This window comes from Panthera tigris, chromosome X, assembly GCF_018350195.1.
Source record: "Panthera tigris isolate Pti1 chromosome X, P.tigris_Pti1_mat1.1, whole genome shotgun sequence".
Classification (NCBI taxonomy): domain Eukaryota; kingdom Metazoa; phylum Chordata; class Mammalia; order Carnivora; family Felidae; genus Panthera; species Panthera tigris.
In genome coordinates, this window is record NC_056677.1 from 58,900,065 (window position 1) to 58,921,581 (window position 21,517).

Here is a 21,517-nt window from a genome sequence, read left to right on the forward strand (position 1 = left end):
GAGAAAACTCTGTGACTATTTAAGCTTAAATACATGGAGAAAATAAAAAAGCTCCTCCCAAGTCCAAGTCACCTCTTTAATGTCTCATTACTGGTAGCATCTGGTTCATTTAGTGTTCAAAGTTCATTGCCACCCCAAACCACTTTGGCCTATATCAACTCAGGAAAGCTCTCCTCTCTCCTCTTTAAACCTGGATTGCCCTTCTCCTTCAAAATTTTATGTAAAATTTACCCGATGAGGTCCTTCCAGATCAGTATTTCAGGGTTAATTCTTAACATATGACAAGTAACTATTATGGCTAGAAAGTAATGAACTAAATTTAAGCTGTACCTTTTGGAAACCATTTCATTACTTTATGATCACACCTTAGTTATACTTATTTTCTAGTTTCATCAGTTTACACACACACACACACACACACACACACACACACACACGTATGCATACCTCTTCCCACAATTCTGACTCTTCTGTTGATATTTAAGTACTCTGGGGGAATGGGATATGGACCATGCCATCTTCTTTTGGATTGTCACAGTAGTCAAAAATTGATCAGATTTATGATTAAAAAAACCCTCTGTTTGCTGAGAGTAAGGTATTATGGGTTGAATTGTGTCCTGTCAAAGTTCATATGTTGAAATCCTAACCCCTAGTACCTCAGAGTGTGACCTTATTTGGAGATGAGGTCTTTCCAGAGGTAATTAAGTTAGAGTGAGGTCATTGGGTGGGCCTTCATCCAGTATCACTAGTATCCTTATATGAAAATTTGGGAAATTTGGACACAAAAATATACATAGAGGGAAGAAATGTGAAGAGATATAGGGAGAAAATAGCTATCTACATGCCAAAGAGAGAGGCCTGGAAGAAAGTCTAGAGTACAGCTGATTTTTTGTGGGTGCTCATTGTAGTTGCCTGTCCTATTTCAGACTGTTTTCCAATGTGAGGTTTGGGAAAGACAATAAGTAAAAAACAAGCACAAAAACAAAAACCATCACCACCACCACCACTACCAACAAAAAACCCTAAAAAGCAAATTACATTTGAGTACTACTTCCTGTGAATTTTCTCTTTCATTTACTCATGTTCTGTCATTATCAACATTCTCATGCCAAGTGTCTCTGAAAGAAGCCCACACATGTAGGACATTATTATCAACTGATAGATTAGGGCAAGAGAATTGTAGTCAGTCCACACAGCTCCTTAAAGGCTCAGAGAAGCTTGAGCAAACCCAACCAAAAACCATACTCACGCAGAGATGGTCTTCTCTCGAGGTTCTGGAGGGAGTCCCACTGTCAAATGTTTCTGGTGGGAGAGAAGGTCTGTGCAGGCCTAAGAAGAGATGGCATAACAGCATTATCCCTCCCATAACATGCCAGATTTCCAAGACAATTACTTTTTTCAGCCTACAAACCTTTGTTCCCTCTTAATTTATTGATACGCCAAACCCTCTTTCTCAGGAAATCCCATGAAAATAGCAAAAGAGAGATTTTTTTAGGAAGAAACAATGAAGGATTTTTATCTCCTAAGAGGTAGGAATTTTTAGTCTACTGTAAATTCATTCTTAAGATGTAGAATTCTTATAGTTTATAACATCTTATATTTGACATTCACAAGCGAAAAGCTAATTGAGTATCAGGAACTTTATGTGAGGAAGACAACATCTCAAATGATTAAGATGCTGCGGTTGCCTTAAAAATCCATTATGGAAACCAATTAAAAAAAAGGACCTCCATTTAACAAAGTAACAAGATATAAAATCAATGTACAGAAATTGGTTGCATTTCTATATACCAATAATGAAGCAGCAGAAAGAGAAATCAAGGAATCGATCCCACTTACAACTGCACCTACCATAAGATACCTAGCAATAAACCTAACTAAAGAGGTAAAAGATCTGTGCACTGAAAGCTATAGAAAGCTTCTGAAAAGAATATTAGAAGACACAAAGAAATGGAAAAACATTCCATGCTTATGGATTGGAAGAACAAATATTGTTAAAATGTCGATACTACCCAAAGCAATCTACACATTCAATGCAATCCCTATCAAAATAACACCAGCATTCTTCACAGAGCTAGAACAATCAATCCTAAAATTTGTATGGGACCATTAAAGACCCTGAATAGCCAAAGAAATGTTGAAAAAGAAAACCAAATCTGGATGCATCACAATTCTGGACTTCAAGCTGTATTACAAAGCTGTAATCATCAAGACAGTGTGGTACTGGCACAAAAACAGACACATAGATCAATGGAACAGAATAGAGAACCTGGTAATGGACCTAAAAATATATGGCCAATTAATATTCAATGAAGCAAGAAAGAGTATCCAATGGAAAAAAGTCTCTTCAGCAAACATTTCCAGGAGAACTGGATCGTGACATGTAGAAGAATTAACCTGGACCACTTTCTTACAACCATACACAAAAATAAACTCAAAATGGATGAAAGATCTCAATGTAAGATAGGAAGCCATCAAAATCCTCGAGGAGAAAGCAGGCAAAAACCTCTTTGATCTTGCCCGCAGCAACTTCTTACTCAACAGGTCTCCGGAGGCAAGGGAAACAAAAGCAAAAATGAACTACTGGGACCTCATCAAAATAAAAAGCTTCTGCACAGCGAAGGAAACAATCAGCAAAACTAAAAGGCAACCGACAGAATGGGAGAACATATTTGCAAATGACATATCAGATAAAGGGTTAGTATCCAAAATCTATAAAGAACTTATCAAACTCAACACCCAAAACACAAATAATCCAGTGAAGAAATGGGCAAAAGACATGAATAGACACTTCTCCAAAGAAGACATCAAGATGGCCAATTGACACATGAAAAAATGCTCACCATCACTCATCATCAGGGAAATACAAATCAAAACCAAAATGAGATACCACCTTACACCTGTCAGAATGGCTAACATTAACAACTCAAGCAACAACAGATGGTGGTGAGAATGCGGAGAAAGAGGATCTCTTTTGCATTGTTGGTGGGAATGCAAGTTGGTGCAGCCACTCTGGAAAACAGTATGGAGGTCCCTCAAAAAACTAAAAATAGAACTACCCTATGACCCAGCAATTGTACTACTAGGCATTTATCCATGGGATACAGGTGTGCTATTTCAAAGGGACACATGCACCCCCATGTTTATAGCAGCACTATCAACAATAGCCAAAGTATGGAAAGAGCCCAAATGTCCATCGATAGATGAATGGATAAAGAAAATGTGGTGTATATATACAATGGATTATTACTCTGCAATCAAAAAGAATGAAATCTTGCCATTTGCAACTATGTGGATGGAACTGGAGGGTACTGTGCTAAGTGAAATTAGTCAGATAGAGAAAGACAAAAATCATATGACTTTACTCATATGAGGACTTTAAGAGACAAAACAGATGAACATAAGGGAAGGGAAACAAAAATAATATAAAAACAGGGAGGGGGACAAAACAGAAGAGACTCATAAATATGGAGAACAAACTGAGGGTTGCTGGAGGGATTGTGGGAGGGGGGATGGGCTAAAAGGGTAAGGGTCATTAAGGAATCTACTCCTGAAATCATTGTTTCACTATATGCTAAATAATTTGGATGTAAATTTTAACAAATAAAAAATAAAATTAAAAAAAATTAAAAAAAATCAAAATAGATTAAAGACCTAAATATGAGACAGGAAACCATGAAAATCCTACAGAAGAAAACAGGTAGCAACCTCTTTGACCTTGGCTGCAGCAACTTTTTATTAGACATGTCTCTGGAGGCAAGGGAAACAAAAGCAAACATGAACTATTGGGACCTCACCATGATAAAAAGCGTCTGCACAGTGAAGGAAACAATCAACAAAACCAAAAGGCACCATCAGAATGGGAGAAGATATTTGAAAATGACATATCTGATAAAGGGTTAGTATCTAAAATCTATAAAAAACTTATCAAACTCAATACCGAAAAAACAAATAATCCCATAAAGAAATGGGCAGAAGACATGAATGGACACTTCTCAAAACAAGACATCCAGATGGCTAACAGACACATGGAAAGATGCTCAATATCACTCACCTTCGGGGAAATACAAATCAAAACCACAATGAGATACCACCTCACACCTGTCAGGGTGGGTGAAATTAATAACTCAGGACACAACAGATGTTGGCGAGGATGCAAGGCAACGGGAATGCTTTGCATTCCTGGTGGGAATGCAAACTGGTACAGCCACCCTGAAGAACAGTATGGAGGTTCCTCAAAAAATTATACATAGAACTACCCTATGACAGAGCAATTGCACTACTAGCATTTATCCAAAGGATGCAAAAATGCTGATTTGAAGGGGCACATACACCCAATGTTTATAGCTGTGCTGTCAACAATAGCCAAATTATGGAAAGAGCCCAAATGTTCATCTACTGATGAATGGATTAAGAGCATGTGGTATATATACATAATGGAATACTACTTGGTGATCAAAAAGAATGAAATCTTGACGTTGGCAACAATATGGATGGAAGTAGGATGTATTATGCTAAGTGAAATAAGTCAGTCAGAAAGACAAATATCATATGATTTCACTTATATGTGGAATTTAAGAAACAAAAAGATGAACACAGGGGAAGGGAAGGCAAAATAGGATAATAAGGGGGAGCCAGACCATAAGAGACTCTTAAATACAGAGAACAAACTGAGGGTTGCTTGAGGGGAGGTGGGTGAGGGGATGGACTAAATGTGTGATGGGAACTGAGGAGGGCACTTTTTGGGGTGAGCACTGGTGTCATATGTAAGTGATGAATCACTGGGTTCTACTTCTGAAACCAATACTACACTATATGTTAACTAACTTGAATTTAAATAAATAAATTAAAGAATAAATTTACTTTTTTTGAAATGCTTAAAACAAAGCACCTCCATTTAGATTTGGTATAAATTCAATAATTTATAGTACCTCATCGAGTGCTTCCACCTTCTTTCTTAGGATTCCAGAGATGTATCGGATCAGGCCCCAGTGACGAATTTCTCCAACTTTGCCATACAGTTCAGTAAGCAGCTCTCGGACTGTCGCACTCCCTTCATCATATAATCCAGTGTCCCAGTCAGGTCCTCTGGAATGTTAGAGACCTACATTAATTATAAGTAAAGCTGCTGGCAACAATCATTTGTTTCAGTGTTACAACAGATGTGTCTGTTTTTGTAAGTTCTGTCTCATTAGGAACTACTAAATATTATTTACCAAGAATCCTTGTAAACCTATGATTAGTGATCAGCCCTGAAACACAAATACCTAGACAATAATAAGTCTTAGTTTCTAGCTGTGCTTTGACAAAATGCATTCTTTTACCCTCTTCACAGGCTTCAACATAGCTGAAAATGAAGTCAAAGGTTTAATTTAACTATTGAAAGTTCAGAAAGTATGCTACACTTAGGGAGCTAATGAAGAGATAAAAAAGATGTGTGCTTATTTTGAAAGGATACATATACATTATTGTTGTAAAGATTACTATAACACGAGTCAACTGTGAAGTACCATAAAATCTATATAATGTTCTATGAAACTGGGAATTTGATATACAATAAAGGTAGATTATTTATTAAACAATATTAAGACAATGAAGTAACCATATGAAAAAGAAGTTGTATTCATGCCTTACACTGTAAATCAGATTTCTAAATATATCAGATTTCAATGTAAAGGTACTAGAAAAAATATGGGAGAACTGGTTTATAACTTTGGGGGCAAGAGGACTTTTTAACTATAACCCATACACAAGAAGCCATAAAAGAAATACTGTTATATACATAGAAACAACGAAATTCTTATTGCAAAACCCACCATAAGTAAAGTGATGCGACAAATTACAAACAGAAAAATATATGCAGTTCATAGGCCAATTTCCCTAATATATAAAGAACTCTAACAAATAGATAATAAAAAAAGACACAAAAGAAAATACAAATACTGATGTATATTAGGTATGGGATAAAGTGTCTGATCTCACTCATAATAAGAAAAATTAACACTACACCAAGATAACATTTTTTAATCTATCATGTTGTCCCAAATCCCCAAATTTGATAACACTGCATTGGTGAGGCTTTGGGAAAATAGGTGATCCTGATATATTGCTAGTGGGAGTAAAATTGGGACAATTTCTCTGGAGAGCTATTTGGAAATACATATTAATTTTCAAAATCTCTATATTCCTTGACTTAACATTTCTGGTATATCTGTAGGATAAACTCCACACATGAGAAATGATATATACTATGAGGTAGGTTATTTGCTATAGCGTTGTTTGTGACAGTGAATGATGGGAGACAACCCAAATGTCCATCAACAGGAGACTGTTAAACAAATTATGGTATATTCAAACAAGGGAATGCTACACAACTACTGAGAAAGTATGATGTAGATCTAGATCATGGCAGGCTGTATGTTTCAAAGTGATTCCAATAATGTTCCATCTAACACGCTTTTCTTACAGTGTGACTTGTACAGTCCTCCCATGAAGAGGTTGGGTCTGTGTTCTCTCCCCTTCAACCCAGGCATGCTTGTGACTAATTTGAAATGATGCTGTATGATTTCTGAGGCTAGGTCATAAACATTCACGCAGCTTCTACTTGGTCCTTTTCTGGGGCACATAATCTTGGGACCTAGACATCAGGCTGTGAAGAAGTGGAGAGACATGGGGGAGGTCATCTGTAGGCATTCCAGGTGACAGCTCCCGGCGAGGTTCCAGCCAACAACCAGTGTCAACTCCTAGATATTCAAATGGACAAGCCTCTTGGTGACTTCAGACCCAGACACTGTCAGACCACAACTGAATGAGATCCCAAGTGAGAACTGTCTAGCTGAGTTAGACAAGCTCCAGAATTGTGACGGATAATCTAAACATGTTTTATTTTTACTATTTTAAGCCACCGAATTTTGGGGTTATTTGTTAAGCACTCATAGATAAATGGAATATATATGTAATGATTTTCAAGATAAATAGTTTTAGTGAAAAAAAGCAAGGTACAGAACAGTGTATATGCCATGCTTCCATTTGGGTAAACAGGTGTAAAATTACATACATATATGTCTTTATTTACCAACATTTACCTACATATGCACAAACTGTCCCCAGATGGATACACAAATAAACCAGGTATCTAGAGACCAGAGGTGGGCAAAAGACTTTTCATCTTTTCACTGTATCCTTTTGTACTTTAAAAAGTTCAAATATGATAATGGATTATTCAGTATATTAAATTTTAGTAAGTATATACTAACATGATGTATTTAATATACTAAATATATTAAAAATAATAAATACATTAAATACACATGTTTTGCTTATTTATTTTGAGAGAGAGCGAGCAAACAAGGGAGGGGCAAAGAGAGTAGGAGAGAGAGAATTTCAAGTAGGCTTCATGCTGTCAGCGTGGAGCCTGATGTGGGGCTTGATCTCACAGACTGTAAGATTATGGCCTGAGCTGAAACCAAGAGTTGGATGCTTAACTGACTGAACCACTCAGGTGCCCCCATTATTATTTTATTTTATTTTATTTTATTTTATTTTATTTTATTTTATTTTAATTATATGAAATTTATTGTCAAATTAGTTTCCATACAACACCCAGTGCTCATCCCAAAAGCCCCCATTAAATATATTTTTAAAACTATGAAATAAAAAGTACCATAGGAAGAGTCAACAATGGATTAAAAAAACCAGTGAATGAAAGTCTAAAGAGTAACAGGATATTTACAGTTTTAAAATATATCTCTACAAGATACTTTTTATTTATAAAGTGCAACATAAAAGCTTTATAGTGGCAGAATGTGGAAGATACTACTCTAAATATACTACATATATATATATATATATATATATATATATATATGGGGAGAGAGAGACAGAGAGACAGAGAGACAGAGACAGAGAGAGAGAGGATCTTAAGCAGGCTTCACGCTCAGCACAGAGCCCAATGCAGAGCTCTATCCCTTGTCCCTGGGATCATGAACTGAATCAAAATTGAGTCAGGCACTCAACTGACTGAGCCACCAAGGTGCCCCGAAATGTGTAATTTAGATTTTCTTTTGCTATAAAGACATTATTAGGACAACTGACAAGTCTGGTATGTAGATTCAATAATACTATTGTTTTAACATTAATTTTCTGATTTTGGCAATTGTACTGTGCTTATGTAAGAGAATTCCTAGTCTTTAGGAAATACACAATGCATACTCAAACACTTAGGATAGAAAGGGATCATGTGGATCATGTCTGCCACTTACTCTCACATGATTCATAAAGATATATGTATGTATGTGTGTATGTATGTATGATGATGGTGATGATGACAGAGAATGAGTAAGAGAGAGACAAAGAGAAAGAAAGAGAGAGATTGAGACTGAGATCAAAGCTCAAGGTAAACCTGAGGAATTTAGGTGAAGGATATCCAGAAATTTTTTTGTGCTATTCTTACAACTTTTCTCTAAGTTTGAAATGGTCAAAATCAAAATATATAAATGAATAGTATTAAAATACATGCTTTGAGAGCTCAGAATCAGGGATGATCCTTTTTATTCCCATAGGTCAGAGAAAGCTTTATGGAGATGACAGGTGAACTAGGCCTTGATGGATAGCTAGAATTCCAATGAGGAGAGATGGGGTGTGGTAAACGAGTGTAGTCCAGGCAGAGGGCAAAACATGAGCCAAGGTATGAAAGTAGTCATGTATAGGCTGTGTTTTGGATATGGTAAGTAGCAGGCTGTTTTGGTGAAATAATTCACAATATGAGTGGGGAGCAATGGTAGACAAAGGTTGAAAGATCATAGAGGATGTATATTTGGCTCATGATTCCCAATGGTAGTGATGATGTTGCAGGGAGAGGCAGGGTATGAGGAGGAGCTGAAGATGATGACACAATTTCAAGCCTGGGTGACTAAAAGAAGGATGATACCATGAACATGGCCAGGAGCAGTGGCTTTCCGATAAAGACAGTGAACTGGGTATTAGATATGCTGAGTAAGAAGACATATATATATTCTAAGTAGATTAAAGACATACAATCTAAAAAAATTATTAAAGGTATTTAAAATATTTTTAAAATTCTGGGAGGGGATGCATAACAAGAAACCCAAAAGCCAAAAAGGAAAGACTGACAGATTTTATGATATAAAAATTAAACTTCTGCATAGAGAAAAGAATATAATTAGCAAATTATTTGGATAAAATATCTGCAACAACTGTAACTAACAAAATAGTGACATCTAATATCAATGAGAAATATATAAAAAAACCCAACAGAGAACAAACAAAGGTTATAAACAATTCATAGAAGGAATGCTAGTCAACACACATAGGAAACCTGACCTCCCAACTTTTACTTTTTTTAAAGTTTATTTATTTATTTGAGAGAGACAGACAGAGGGAGAGAGGGAGAGGGAGCAGGGTAGGGGCAGAGAGTGAGGAAGAGAGAGAATCTCAAGCAGGCTCTGTGCTGTCAGCAAAGAGCTCTCAGCACAGGCCTGATGCAGGTCTCAAACTCACGAACCGTGATATCATGACCTAAGCCAAAATCAAGAGTCAGACACTTAGCTGACGGAGTCACCCAGGTGCCCCTCAACTTTTACTCTTAAATCCACAAGGGATATTGGGCAGAATTCCAAGTGTATTAAAACCCATGCAGCACATCATACACACTCTAGTCAAGTGGTTTGACATCACCTGGAATACTAGTTTTAGGGAGACTGTAGGTTCGATCAGATGTTATGGTGAAGTTAATATACAGGATTAGATGAAGAAAACTCGTGTTAGGAGCCAAAGAGTTGGCAGCCAATCATTGATCATCTGAATTGGTGGGAAAGTATGAACTTTTCAGGTATAACTCTCTTTGTTTTCCCATATCAACTACCTAGCTGGCTCGTCAGGTTTCATTCAAGCTTACCCCTTATTTCATTTTACCTTCTCTATCTTTTCGTTATGCTGTATTTAGCATTGTGCCTGGCACATAATAAGTACTCAACAGGTATTTGTTGAATAAAGTGCCTTACCCTAAAGGAAAAATGAAAGAAACAAAGGTATCAAAATAATAAGACCCCATGTCTTTTTTTTGTCAGTAGCACATAACAAGATTTATGGGGTGGCTCTTAGGGTTGTAGGATAAGGGAAGTCCCTCACAGCATGAGACTGCCTGGAGGTTTATTTAAGGCACCAGCTCTACCATCCAGGAGGTGTGGAGGGCAAGAAAACTCCCAGAGGACAGGAGGAAGAGGAAGTTACATGTCTAAGTGATGTGCTTCAGTAGCACTGTGGGGATTCTCTAGGTTAGAGAGCATTAAATATCAGCAGTGGTTTGGGGTATTATTCATTGCCCTGGGCTTACCTCTTGTTAGCAGATATGGAGTAGGTTTCAAGGAGTATACAAGGCAGGCAGGCCCTACATAGCTAAAAGTATGTTGGGGCTACTTTGGTAACAGTTGGATGTGTAAAAATATGCGTTTGGTGTTGGTGGGATTTTCAGCTGTCATTTTCATTTACTCACTAAACACCACAATCAAATGGAAGCAGCATGAGCTTGGGAGTCACACAGACCAAGGGGACTTCATTAGCACCTAGAGGGGATGAAAGTCCTAGATACCTACTTGGTCTTCTTTGACACTACCCTGGCAGTGCAGAAGGTGAGGTAGTGCCTGCTTTGTTACACTGGGGTGGGAGTGGAAGTCTGGGCTTCAAGCTAAGCCCTTCTGGACAGGGGTGGGGCCACAGATTCTTCTATGGTGCTTGGCTCCAGTAGAGTGGTCATTGTCTCAATGTTGTTGGTCTTGCTAGTCTGCCCTTTCCTAGTCCTTTGTCTAGAAAGAACAAGTTTTTCATTGGGCTTTTGGTGTCTGTGCCCATTGGCATTTTCGGGGTGCTGGCTTCTCTGTCATCTGATGCGGGACCCAAAGGCAACATGGAACAAAGGAACCCAAGGGACGTCACCACCTTGTCATTCCTCAGATCCTGAGGTCCTTAGCCAGTCTACCTTCTTCTGTCCTGCTTTTAACACCTTGTTATGTTTGTTTTACAAATGATGTCATCCTGTACTTAGCAGGAGGAACAGAGAGGAATGCATGTAGTCTATCTTGTCTGGAACCAGAAGTCCCACTGTGGTCTTGTTTTACGAGATTCATTGACTTTTAGAAATAATACTGTAATATTTAGGGATAAAATGATAAGATGTCTGGTTTCTTTGTCAAACCAATCTGGGAGAAGAGAGGGAGATAATACAGATGTGACAAGGTTAACCATGTCTTGATAATTGTTCAGGCTGGATGATGGGTCTCAAAGTGTTCATTATGCCATTCTCTCTACTTTTAAATAAATTTGGACATTTCTATCATTGAAAGTAAAACAGGGGGTGCCTGGGTGGCTCAGTAGGTTAGGTGTCTGACTTCGGCCCAGGTCATGATCTCATGGTTCATAAGTTCGAGCCCCACATCAGGCTCTGCTGTCAGCACAGAGCCAACTTTGGATCCTCTGTCTTTATCTCTCGGTGCCCCTCCCCACTGTGTGTGCATGTACTCTCTCTCTCTCTCTCAAAAATAAATAAAAACATAAAAAAATAACTAGAATCTTCTCTTAAAAATTGAGTAAAAAACAAAGTAAAACAGAAAAGTTACTCTCTCTCCTCTGTGGAGGCTGGGCTTCAGGAGAACAAGATGAAAATAGGAAGACTTGTTACAAAGCTATAGCAATAGTCCTGGTGAGAGACAAAGACCTGAGTGAAGGCCCCAGTACAAGAGATGCAGAAGGTAAATATTTAGAGGTAAAACTGAGTAAACTTGGTGATTAACTGGATATGGGGAGAAGCGTGCTGAGTAGGTAGGTGTTGGGTCCAACAACAAGGATGTAGAATTTCAGAATATAACTCCATTTTTAATGTTTGACTGGCTGACCACTTTCAAGTCCTCTTTCCCTTCCAGCCTACATCTGGGCAAGGTGCCAGAAAAATCCAAGTATTTCCTCTCTTGGTGCTGGTGACAAAATTTACCCCAGCTTCACCTCCTGATTGTAATAAAACCCCAATCCAGCCTCCTTTCCCTACTCACTTAAGCTTTTTTTTTTTGTTTGACCAACTTTGGAATCTGTTCCACTCTCCCCAGAAGTCTCATTATGTGAGTAATAAACATTTTACAGACTTTTGGTACATGTGTGGCATCATCAGTCTCAGCATCCAAACCAAATTTAGGGGAGGGGATCTGCCTCTTCAGGTTGATGACTACATGAATAAATGAGGAAGTTCAGGTTATGTTTTGTGGGGAGGAAGTAAGGGACAGGAGATAGTTCCACTTGGGCATGATGAGTGTGAAGTTCCTACATATAATGTACCTAGCAGGGTTCTGGACACATAGCAAACACTCAGAAATGCTAGTTTATTTTTTTTGTAAGCCTCCATCTTCTTACTTCTTTTGAGTTTAGAATTTATTTAACTGTGGATTTTTAACAAATTACAGAGGCTTAAAATATCCATAATAATAATAGTCACCAGTTATTGGTCACCTACTCTGCAGCAGACATTGTATTAGAGACTTTGCAGATATTGTATCTTGTTTAATCTTTACAACAGTTTTATGTGGTAGGCGTAATCCAAATTTTATAAATGAGGACACGTGAGGCTTTGAAGTTACACAGTGGGTAGGGGCAAAATTCAAATCCAGGTCAATGAGACTCCAAAACTGTGTTTTATTTACTATGTTATACTTCCCCTCTACATGAACATTAAAGTGATAATATCTATCACTTACTTCATAGTATACAGCATGTAAAGGATGTCAGCTTGCTCCTGTAAGCTGGAGGTCTCCTTCAACTGCAAAATGAGTGCTTTGAAGTCCACCTCCCCAGATTGGTCTCTAGGAAGATGTATTTCTACACGAACAGATGGAACCTTTAGTTTGAGAAAGGACAGAAAAACTTAAGTCCACAAATGCTCAACTTAAATAGTGCCCTAGAGTGTCGATCTTTTCACCTCTAAACCTTTTCTGTAAGAATTCCCTACATTTTGATGGAAAGTAAAACAAAAACAATGAAATCTTCAACATGAATGACATAACAATTTCATTTTCTTAGAGCCTGGCTAGGAAAATCTTATTCATTTTATTTTATTTTTTGATGTTTATTTATTTTTGAGAGAGAGAGAGAGAGAGAGAGAGAGACACAGAGAGAGAGTGTGAGTGAGTGGGGGAGGGGCAGAGAGAGAGGGAGACATAGAATCTGAAGCAGGCTCCAGGCTCTGTGCTGTCAGCACAGAGCCAGACGTGAGGCTTGAAGTCATGAACCCCGAGATCACGACCTGAGCCAAAGTCAGACACTTAACCTACTGAGCCACCCAGGCACCCCAAAACTTGCTCATTTTAAAAGTGACCTAAAAAGGAGTATATCTTCACCAGGGTAGCATTTTGCCTACCACCAGTTATTAGCAGAAACCATAAGGGCTAGTTCTGTTATTTGCCATACAGATGGTGGTTTTGCAAAGAGCTTACAAATACGTCATGTGCAAGTTTACCTGGTCCTCTCGTGGGCAATGAGGAGAATCAAGTAAGTTCAATGAAGGCCGGGAAGCCTGAAATATCTTTGTAGGAAGATACATGTGAACATCTGCAAGAGGTTGACATTTATGGGAAAGGTTAGATAACTTAGGAGACTAAAAAACAAATAATTCACAGTTGCCCTCAAAATCAAGTTGTATAGGAGTTGCTCTTTATATTATGTAGAACAAGAGTGAGAAATTTATCCTTTCTTGCTAATATCAAAGAAAAAATATGAATATCAGATAATTTAAAGACTGTTAAATCAACCATATTTTCCACGGAATGCCTAGAATTGTAGCATTAAATGGACATTTAAGATATTAAACTCTATGAATGTAATCAATACCAAAATGGTGCCATCACTGATACTTTGATCGAATACCATATGTAACAGAAAGAACCCAGTTCTGTTTTCTATTTTCTGGACTACCCTGGGAAAATATCTGGCTGTCAGCAGTTGGATTTCCTTGAGAATAGATAAACAGATGTGTATCCCTATGTAGGGAATAAAAAAAAAATGTAGTGGCTGACCTACTTTGAGATATTCCTAATATTTTTACTTATAGTCCATTTATAGTCCAAATACTTACCATAACCTCAACAGAGAGACTGTCTTGTCACTTTCACCATTTTACAGATATAGAAAGAGAGATACAGAGCTCAAATAACTGTTCAAGCAAGTAAGTAGCTGAGCTGGGAATTAAGCTTAAGTTTCCTGGTTTGCAATCTAGAAGTAGAACTTAAGAAAGGCGATCTCTTCACATGAGCCCTTGGTCAAGGGAGCATATTCAAAGGGTATGCTAAGCTTTTCCCTCTTTGAAATGTTAAATGATTCACGTTTAATTATCTTTGGTTAGTAATGGTCAATAAAGTTTTAGACAGCAAGAACATGCATCCCAATCATTCTCATCATCTATAAAATGTTACCATTTAGGCCCCCTAGGTGTGGCCAAGGAGCCCTTCTGTCCCTTCAGATGCAGCTACCACAGTGGCACTGAGTACTCTTAGGAACGATGACTCCTCCTAGCAATGGGTAGTAGGTGACACCCTCCAGTGCACATACTGCCGAAGGGGGGTAGTGGTCATGGGGAGGACAATGACAATGCTGTTGTATAGGGAGTACTGCAGTTGAGAAATAAACACAGCTCTTGTGCTGCTAGAACAACTGACTGTAAATGTCACAGCTGACATAAGGTAACCAGATGCAGCTTCCTTAAGGGCGAGTATCTCCCTCTTCATTGTCAGATTATCTTGTAATTGCTTGCAGGGCTTTCTCTTTAAATAAAAGTGCTTCCAAAGGAGTAACTTTTCCAAAAGAAAAAACTCTTTCTGTCACTTTAATACTGATGTTAAAATTCTCCATGTCTCCTGTTCTGCTTCTTTTCCCTATGAGACCATATAGCACCATCGACGGCAAAACTATATGCAATTTATTAAATTTACAAATATTTGAGTGTCTAATGTGTTCCATCTGTCTGAGATGCTGGGGATAAAGCAGTGAACAAAACAGAGTTCCTGCTTGCACTGCTAATAAACGCCCTGCCCCCATCCTGGACTTCACATCAATCCTGTGCCTGACTCCAGTGAGTCATGGCATTACTCACTCTGTACATGCAGCTCCTTGGCCTTGGTCACCAAGGACATTAAATCGCAGGTTGTTTGCACAGCAGCTCGGAACCGATCTAGCCCTCCCTTCTGTGAGGTGAGGGCTAGTTTAGGATGGGGAGCAGTGTGCGCCAAAAGGTGATCTAAATAGCGAGCAACTTCATCACCACAGCGAGCTGCAAGGTTAGTGGGGGTAGGGGGGAGAGAAAAAATGAACATTTTAGTTAGTTTACAATCTACCCAACCAACCAGAATGATTAGCTCCTGTGCCCATAACACAGCACCAGAAGTAGGTTATTTTTGATCATGGAGGTGGAGGGGGGGGGAGCTTGTAATCATTTTACAACATCTTGGCTTTACCATTTAGAAACTATGGCCATTTACCAGGACCTACCTGTTCTTCAACTTTGCTAAGACAATATTAGGGCTCCTGAAAGTAGTATGAGGTGTTTTTAAGGACAGGTGGAGCAAGGATTTTATAATCTGTGAATGTGATGGTAGTGGTGTGGCAGCGGTGGTAGGGGAGGAGCAGAATGGGGCCCTTGGAGTCTTACTGGTATAAGGAGACTTTTGTGAGAAAAGACAAAAATCTTCCACTAAACCCAAGCTTAGCTGAAAACAGACAAATTCCATAAATGGCAGCTACAATTGCTATGGGAAAAACAATCTCCATGTGGCACTGGTGTCAAAATGACTACTGGCCACACATTGGTCTTTTCAAGTCACCACATTCATTTATTCACCAAATATTTCTTGCCTACTAAGTACTAGGTGGTGTACTAGCTGCTGAGGTTTCAGTGGTGAAGGAGACAGATACGGTCCATATCCTCTTGGGCTCTCCTTCTCCCACTCACCTCCTATAACATTATCCCTGACTATGGATAATGAAAACAAAATACACACACAGACCTCATGGATCCTAACGTTTCAGACTTTACATGAACATTTACAACATTTATAGTAGGAAAATCACAGTGTTTGGATGCATACTAAAGTCTGCTAGGTTAGTTATACATCATCTGGTCTTTGATCATTTTCAGTGATCTCTCCAGATGTTTTTCTGTGTTCTGATGTGATCAGTGGAAGCTAGCAAAGCTGCAAACTAGCAAAGCTGTAAAAATGGAAATCATTCTCAGTGACATCCTAATGACAAATATTATAACCTTGAATATGATATAGATACTTGAGTGGAGGATTATGAAGAATATGGAGGGAAGTGTTCTTGGCATGGAAGAGCTGGCAAGCGATAAACAGCCATTGTGAGACCACCTATGAGTAAACCCAGAGAGGAGAAAGTGACTTAGGCACAATATCAAATTTAGTAATATATGTGTATATATGTGTATACACATATATATCATTAAAAAGTTGTGTTTTAGAAAGTAATCCAAAAGAATGAGTGCTACAGATGAAAATCCCAACTACCCATAGAATAGCAAACAACCTCAATATATGATTATTCTTGTCTTGTTTTCAAAGTATTTGTTTATGCCAAGATAGATATCATGACTTCGGTAATTATTAATAACAGGAAATAACCTTGTATTTAATGTATTTTTCCAACAAAGAAATTCACACTATTTTAGATCTAACAAAAACAAATGCAGAATAAATTCAATGGTACTTAGGTGAGTAAATGCTGAGCCCAAAGAAGAAAATCATCCTGAATGCTGATGTGTTGGTCTATTGCATATGCTTGCTACTTCACTAAGGAAAGCCAATTATTTTCTTTTCTCTAACACACCACTCTTAGGATAAAGAAACTGGCTGCCTTAAGAAACAGGCTAACAGTCAAAGACACAATGAAAGCAGGCAAACCATATTTTAGATAGCTAGAAGAATAATTCACTCTTATTGGCCCTTCTCTTTTTGGGATTCACACAATGTAATTCTTGCCCTGCCTAGGTTAGTATTTTAACACATTAGGGTGTTTCTCAGCCGTTTTTAATATATGCCCCCATGATGCTTTCTCACTATATCATCTTTGTATTCCTAGCAGCCAGTCAGATTTCTTGTGCTTTATTTGACTAGTTTGTAGTATGAAAGCAATAGGTACACTGAATAGGCTTTTTCAAACTATGCAGACCTCCCCAGAGATTCTGTGCCCCAATAACATTATACATAAAAAGTACTCTGAGATTCTTAGTTTTATGCTTTTAAGTGTCAAAAAGCAGTACTGTATATGTATAGTTCTCCTACTACATGCTTGATTAAATACCTCTTACTCACCATTGTTTCCTCTCATTTTGAAGTAACTAGCCATTTTCTATACCCAGGAAAGAAGTCTTCCCTAACCTTAGTAGGAGACAGTCAAACTCCACACTTCACAATCACCACAGGGATATTAGACCAGGAACCAAAGGTAAGTAGAAGGATAAAAAGTGAAGCCAAACAGAAGTAGAAATCTAGGTGTATTAAATAGGAGTGAGGCTGCTGGTGGTGAGAAATATTAAGGAGGATGCTCAACAATACTTTGTATTCTTACCCATCAAGGCCACTGCCTTTATGAAGCTTCCTTACCATTACTGGTTGAACTGTGGCCATTCATCCAGTCACCTGGTTCCAGCTCATTATAGTTATCATCGTAATCTTCACTGTACAGCTTACCCTCAGGTCCAGGATCCATGAAGCTCAAATGTGTGCAGCAAGATGTTGTCAAAAACTCTGACAATTTACCTGTTTGAATCCTGACAATTACAGGGCAAATAGAAAACAGAAAACCAGAGGAAATCCTTTAAAAACAACACATTTCAGTGAAAAAAAGGATACCTAGACTGGTTGGTTGTGGGACTCATAATGTTTATATAACAGTGTACATTTTGTAAATATGAAATTTCATAGCACTCCTAGGCATGGTGTAGTGTAGGTTAGGGTACTGTGTTAATAAAGACTACAGTTACGGGCTCACAATCTATCAGCAGATCAGTTTGTTCTCTTTCACTGTCATATACTATGTGGCTAATGATGTCAAATATCTGGCCAAAATTTCTACTGGCTGCAGAGAAGCTGGGTCAGAATGAAAATAAATCATCATAAATCTATTGCATTGTTTAAAAAAATTCTCAAAGATCATTTTTTAAAATTTAATTTTAATTTTTTCTTTTCCTTAGCATGTTTTTTTTTAATTTAAATTCAAGTTAGTTAATATACTGTGTAGTCTTGGCTTCAGGAGTAGAACCCAGTGATTCATCTCTTACATATGACACCCAGTGCTCATCCCGAAAAGTGCCCTCCTTAACGCCCATCACCCATTTAGCCCACCTCCCCACCTCCCCTCCAGCAACTCTCAGTTTGTTCTCTATATTTAAGTCTCTCTTATGGTTTGCCTCCCTCTTCGTTTTTATCTTATTTTTCTTTCCCTTCCCCTATGATCATCTGCCGTGTTTTCCAAATTCCACATGAGTGAAATCATAGGATAGCTGTCTTTCTCTGACTGACTTATTTTGCTTATCATAATACACTCTAGAGAGATCAAAGATCATTTTTAAAAAAATTTAATGTTTATTTATTTATTTGAGAGAGAGAAAGAGAGAGAGAGAGAGCAAGCTGGGAAGGGGCAGAGAGCGAGGGAGATATAAATCCCAAGCAGGCTCCGCACTGTCAGTACAGAGCCCAATGCAGGGCTAGAACTCATGAACCATGAGAATGTGACCTGAACTGAAACCAAGAGTTGGACGCTCAACTGACTGAGCCACCCAGGTACTCCTAAAGATCAAAAACCAGAGATGGTATTTGAAAATTTTATGAATTATAGAGAATTGTAGGTCATATCCTCCCCTGTCTACAAAACCAATTGTAAAACCCAAAGGGAAAGTCAGTAGTACTGATCTTTTAAAAAACACAACTTGGCACCTGCTGGGGCCGCCACCAACAACCTGTACATATTCTAGGACAAAATCAACTGAGGAAGCTAGTGTGAGTACTGGGTCTGGTTGTTTTCTCAGAGAAAGGATGTTGTCCTCCTCTCCCTGAGGAGCAGTGATGCACTTACCACTTCCCTTCACAGACTGGAGGGGCTGGCCTTCTGCCTTCAGTGAAGTGAGTCACATATTGTTGCTCAAGCCAAAAACCCACTCAAAGCAGAATTGGTGGACAGTGCTCAATAAAGGCCATTACTCAAAATAGATTAAAAAAAAAAAAAAAAGAAGCCAGCTTGAAGGGGCTCCCAATGGCCAGACCTTGGATAATTTGAACACTGAAATGAGCAATGACAGGAATAGAGCATGGCATATTGAATAAAATAAAAATCAATGAATCTATGCTGACACTAATACTACAAAATAAAAGGGGATAAAGGGAAGCTCTTTTTAAAATTTCATTAAAATTTTTTTGAGAGAGTGAGAGAGTGTGTGCATACATGCATGAGCAAAAGAGGGGCAGAGGGATAGTGAGAGAACTGAGCATGGAGCCTGACACGGGGCTCGATCCCATGACTCTGGGATTATGACCTGAGCCAAAATCAAGAGTTGGCTGCTTAACCTACTGAATCATCCAGGCACCCCAGAAAGCTATTTTTTTTAAACAGAAGGATTCTAATTAATATGCACAGAATGATAGAAACACAGAATTATCACTTTAAAACCCCAGTAATGACTAATTCAGCAGTGGAAGATAAGACGGGTTAAAGACTGTCATAGAAAGGATAGGGAGAAACTTAGCAGATACTGCTTTAACCAAATTGAAAGACATTCTGCAATATAACTGACCTTCCTTCTTCAAAACTGTGTTGAAACTGTCACTAAAGATCCACAAAAGGCTGGGGAATTATTCTAGACTAAAAGACATCAAGGAGATATAATAACTAAATGCTAATATGTGATCTTTGATTGGGTCCTAGAGTGGGAAAAAAGCTATGGGAAAAAACATTATTAGGATAATTGGGTAATTTTGAATATGGACTCTATATTAGATAATAGTACTGTATCAATATTAAATTTTGTAAGTGTGATGATTATATCTCAGCTATGTGTGAGAATACTCTTGTTCTTATAAGACAAAATGAAGTAGTTAGGGTTGAAGAGTTGTGATGTCTTTGGCTAACTCTAATACTTCAGCAAGTATGTGTGTGTGTGTGTGTGTGTGTGTGTGTGTGTGTGTGTGTATGCACACATATATGTATGTGTGAGAGAGGGAGGAGGATATGGAAGAAGAGAAGAAGGGAGGGAGGAGCTAGAGGAGGGGAAGGAAGAGGAGGGAGAGAGTGTGTATGAATGAGACATATGTTAACAACAGGGAATCCTGAGGAAGGGTATATGGTGTTCAATAGTATTCTTATACATTTCTATAAGCATGAAAGTTTTCAAACTAAAAACTTAGGGAAAAGAAAAAAAGAAAAGCATCCATAATTAAACAGTTCAGTAACTTTTTTGCTTTTCAAAGAATAAGTTTTCTGGTCCACTGAATTAATGAGGTTTGGGCAAATTTCCAACGCTTCTCTATAACATTAGACTCTTTGATTTGATCTATCAAAAATAAGTTCCTCTAAATAGGATGGGACTATATTGTTAAACACACAGAGAAATGCATCACAAGTCTACCATAACTATAGCCAGCTTCCAAATTTCATTTCATTTCACTAAAGAGTGTGCAGAGGTCACTTACCTTGCTCCACCAAAATAGCCATCCTGCATTTTTCGGAGTGCTGCTAGGATACTTGAATTCAAGCTGGTTCCATCTTCATCTTGAAATGAAGAGAATTTTAAAACAATCTTAGTTTTAAAAAAATCTTAGAATTTTAAAACAATCAAAGTGTTAACTTTGAAATAAGGGGTCTCTTTCAATTATTTCAAACCAACATTCTGGTGGTAATGGTACAAATGAGACATTCCTCACTGTCTACCCTGTATTTCAACAATTGATCTGACAGCGAACAACACTGTAGATGATTACCAATAGACAGAGTTTCTCAAAGACTGTACCTTATTTATCATAAGCACTTAGCACAGTGCCTGATGGCAGACTACTTAATGGATACTGAAAACTGACAATAAAAACAGCAACCATTTGTTTAATGCTATGTGCCATGCACTGTGCTAAAATATTTTATATGTTATCTCATGTAAGGAGCCTTAGCTTGTGTGTGTGTGTGTGTGTGTGTAGGCATAGAAAATAAAGAAGGCTAATAATTATCCGACTTTATGTGAAGGGGATCGATCATACTACACATACTCTTTTGTGATCTACTTTTTTCTAACATATCCCTTGTAAAAGCTATATAAGATTCCATAGCAGACATTTAAACTGTTTAATTATAAGCAACACTGTGATGATCTTTGTACCTACATCTTTATGCTCTTATTCTGTGATTTCCTTAGGATTAATTCTAATAAGTAAAACTGTTAGGACAAAGGGAATACTTGCTAACAGACTGT

At 38.0% G+C, this 21,517-nt stretch overlaps 1 protein-coding gene across 4 annotated transcripts in view; it reads right to left on the reverse strand.

Moving 5' to 3' along the window:
- The window catches only part of PHKA1 (phosphorylase kinase regulatory subunit alpha 1), a 159,843-nt gene that overhangs the window by 18,686 nt on the left and 119,640 nt on the right, over positions 1–21,517 (reverse strand). For 2 of the 4 annotated variants that reach the window (XM_042974363.1, XM_042974362.1), the window contains exons 17-23: positions 20,748–20,826; positions 17,667–17,833; positions 15,146–15,322; positions 13,517–13,608; positions 12,759–12,898; positions 4,932–5,088; positions 1,250–1,329 (exon numbers count right to left, since the gene is read on the reverse strand). In XM_042974363.1, coding sequence (XP_042830297.1) covers positions 1,250–1,329; positions 4,932–5,088; positions 12,759–12,898; positions 13,517–13,608; positions 15,146–15,322; positions 17,667–17,833; positions 20,748–20,826 — 892 coding nt within the window. The remainder of the gene's footprint in view (positions 1–1,249; positions 1,330–4,931; positions 5,089–12,758; positions 12,899–13,516; positions 13,609–15,145; positions 15,323–17,666; positions 17,834–20,747; positions 20,827–21,517) is intronic. The other 2 variants (XM_042974365.1, XM_042974364.1) reach the window with 1 other exon arrangement.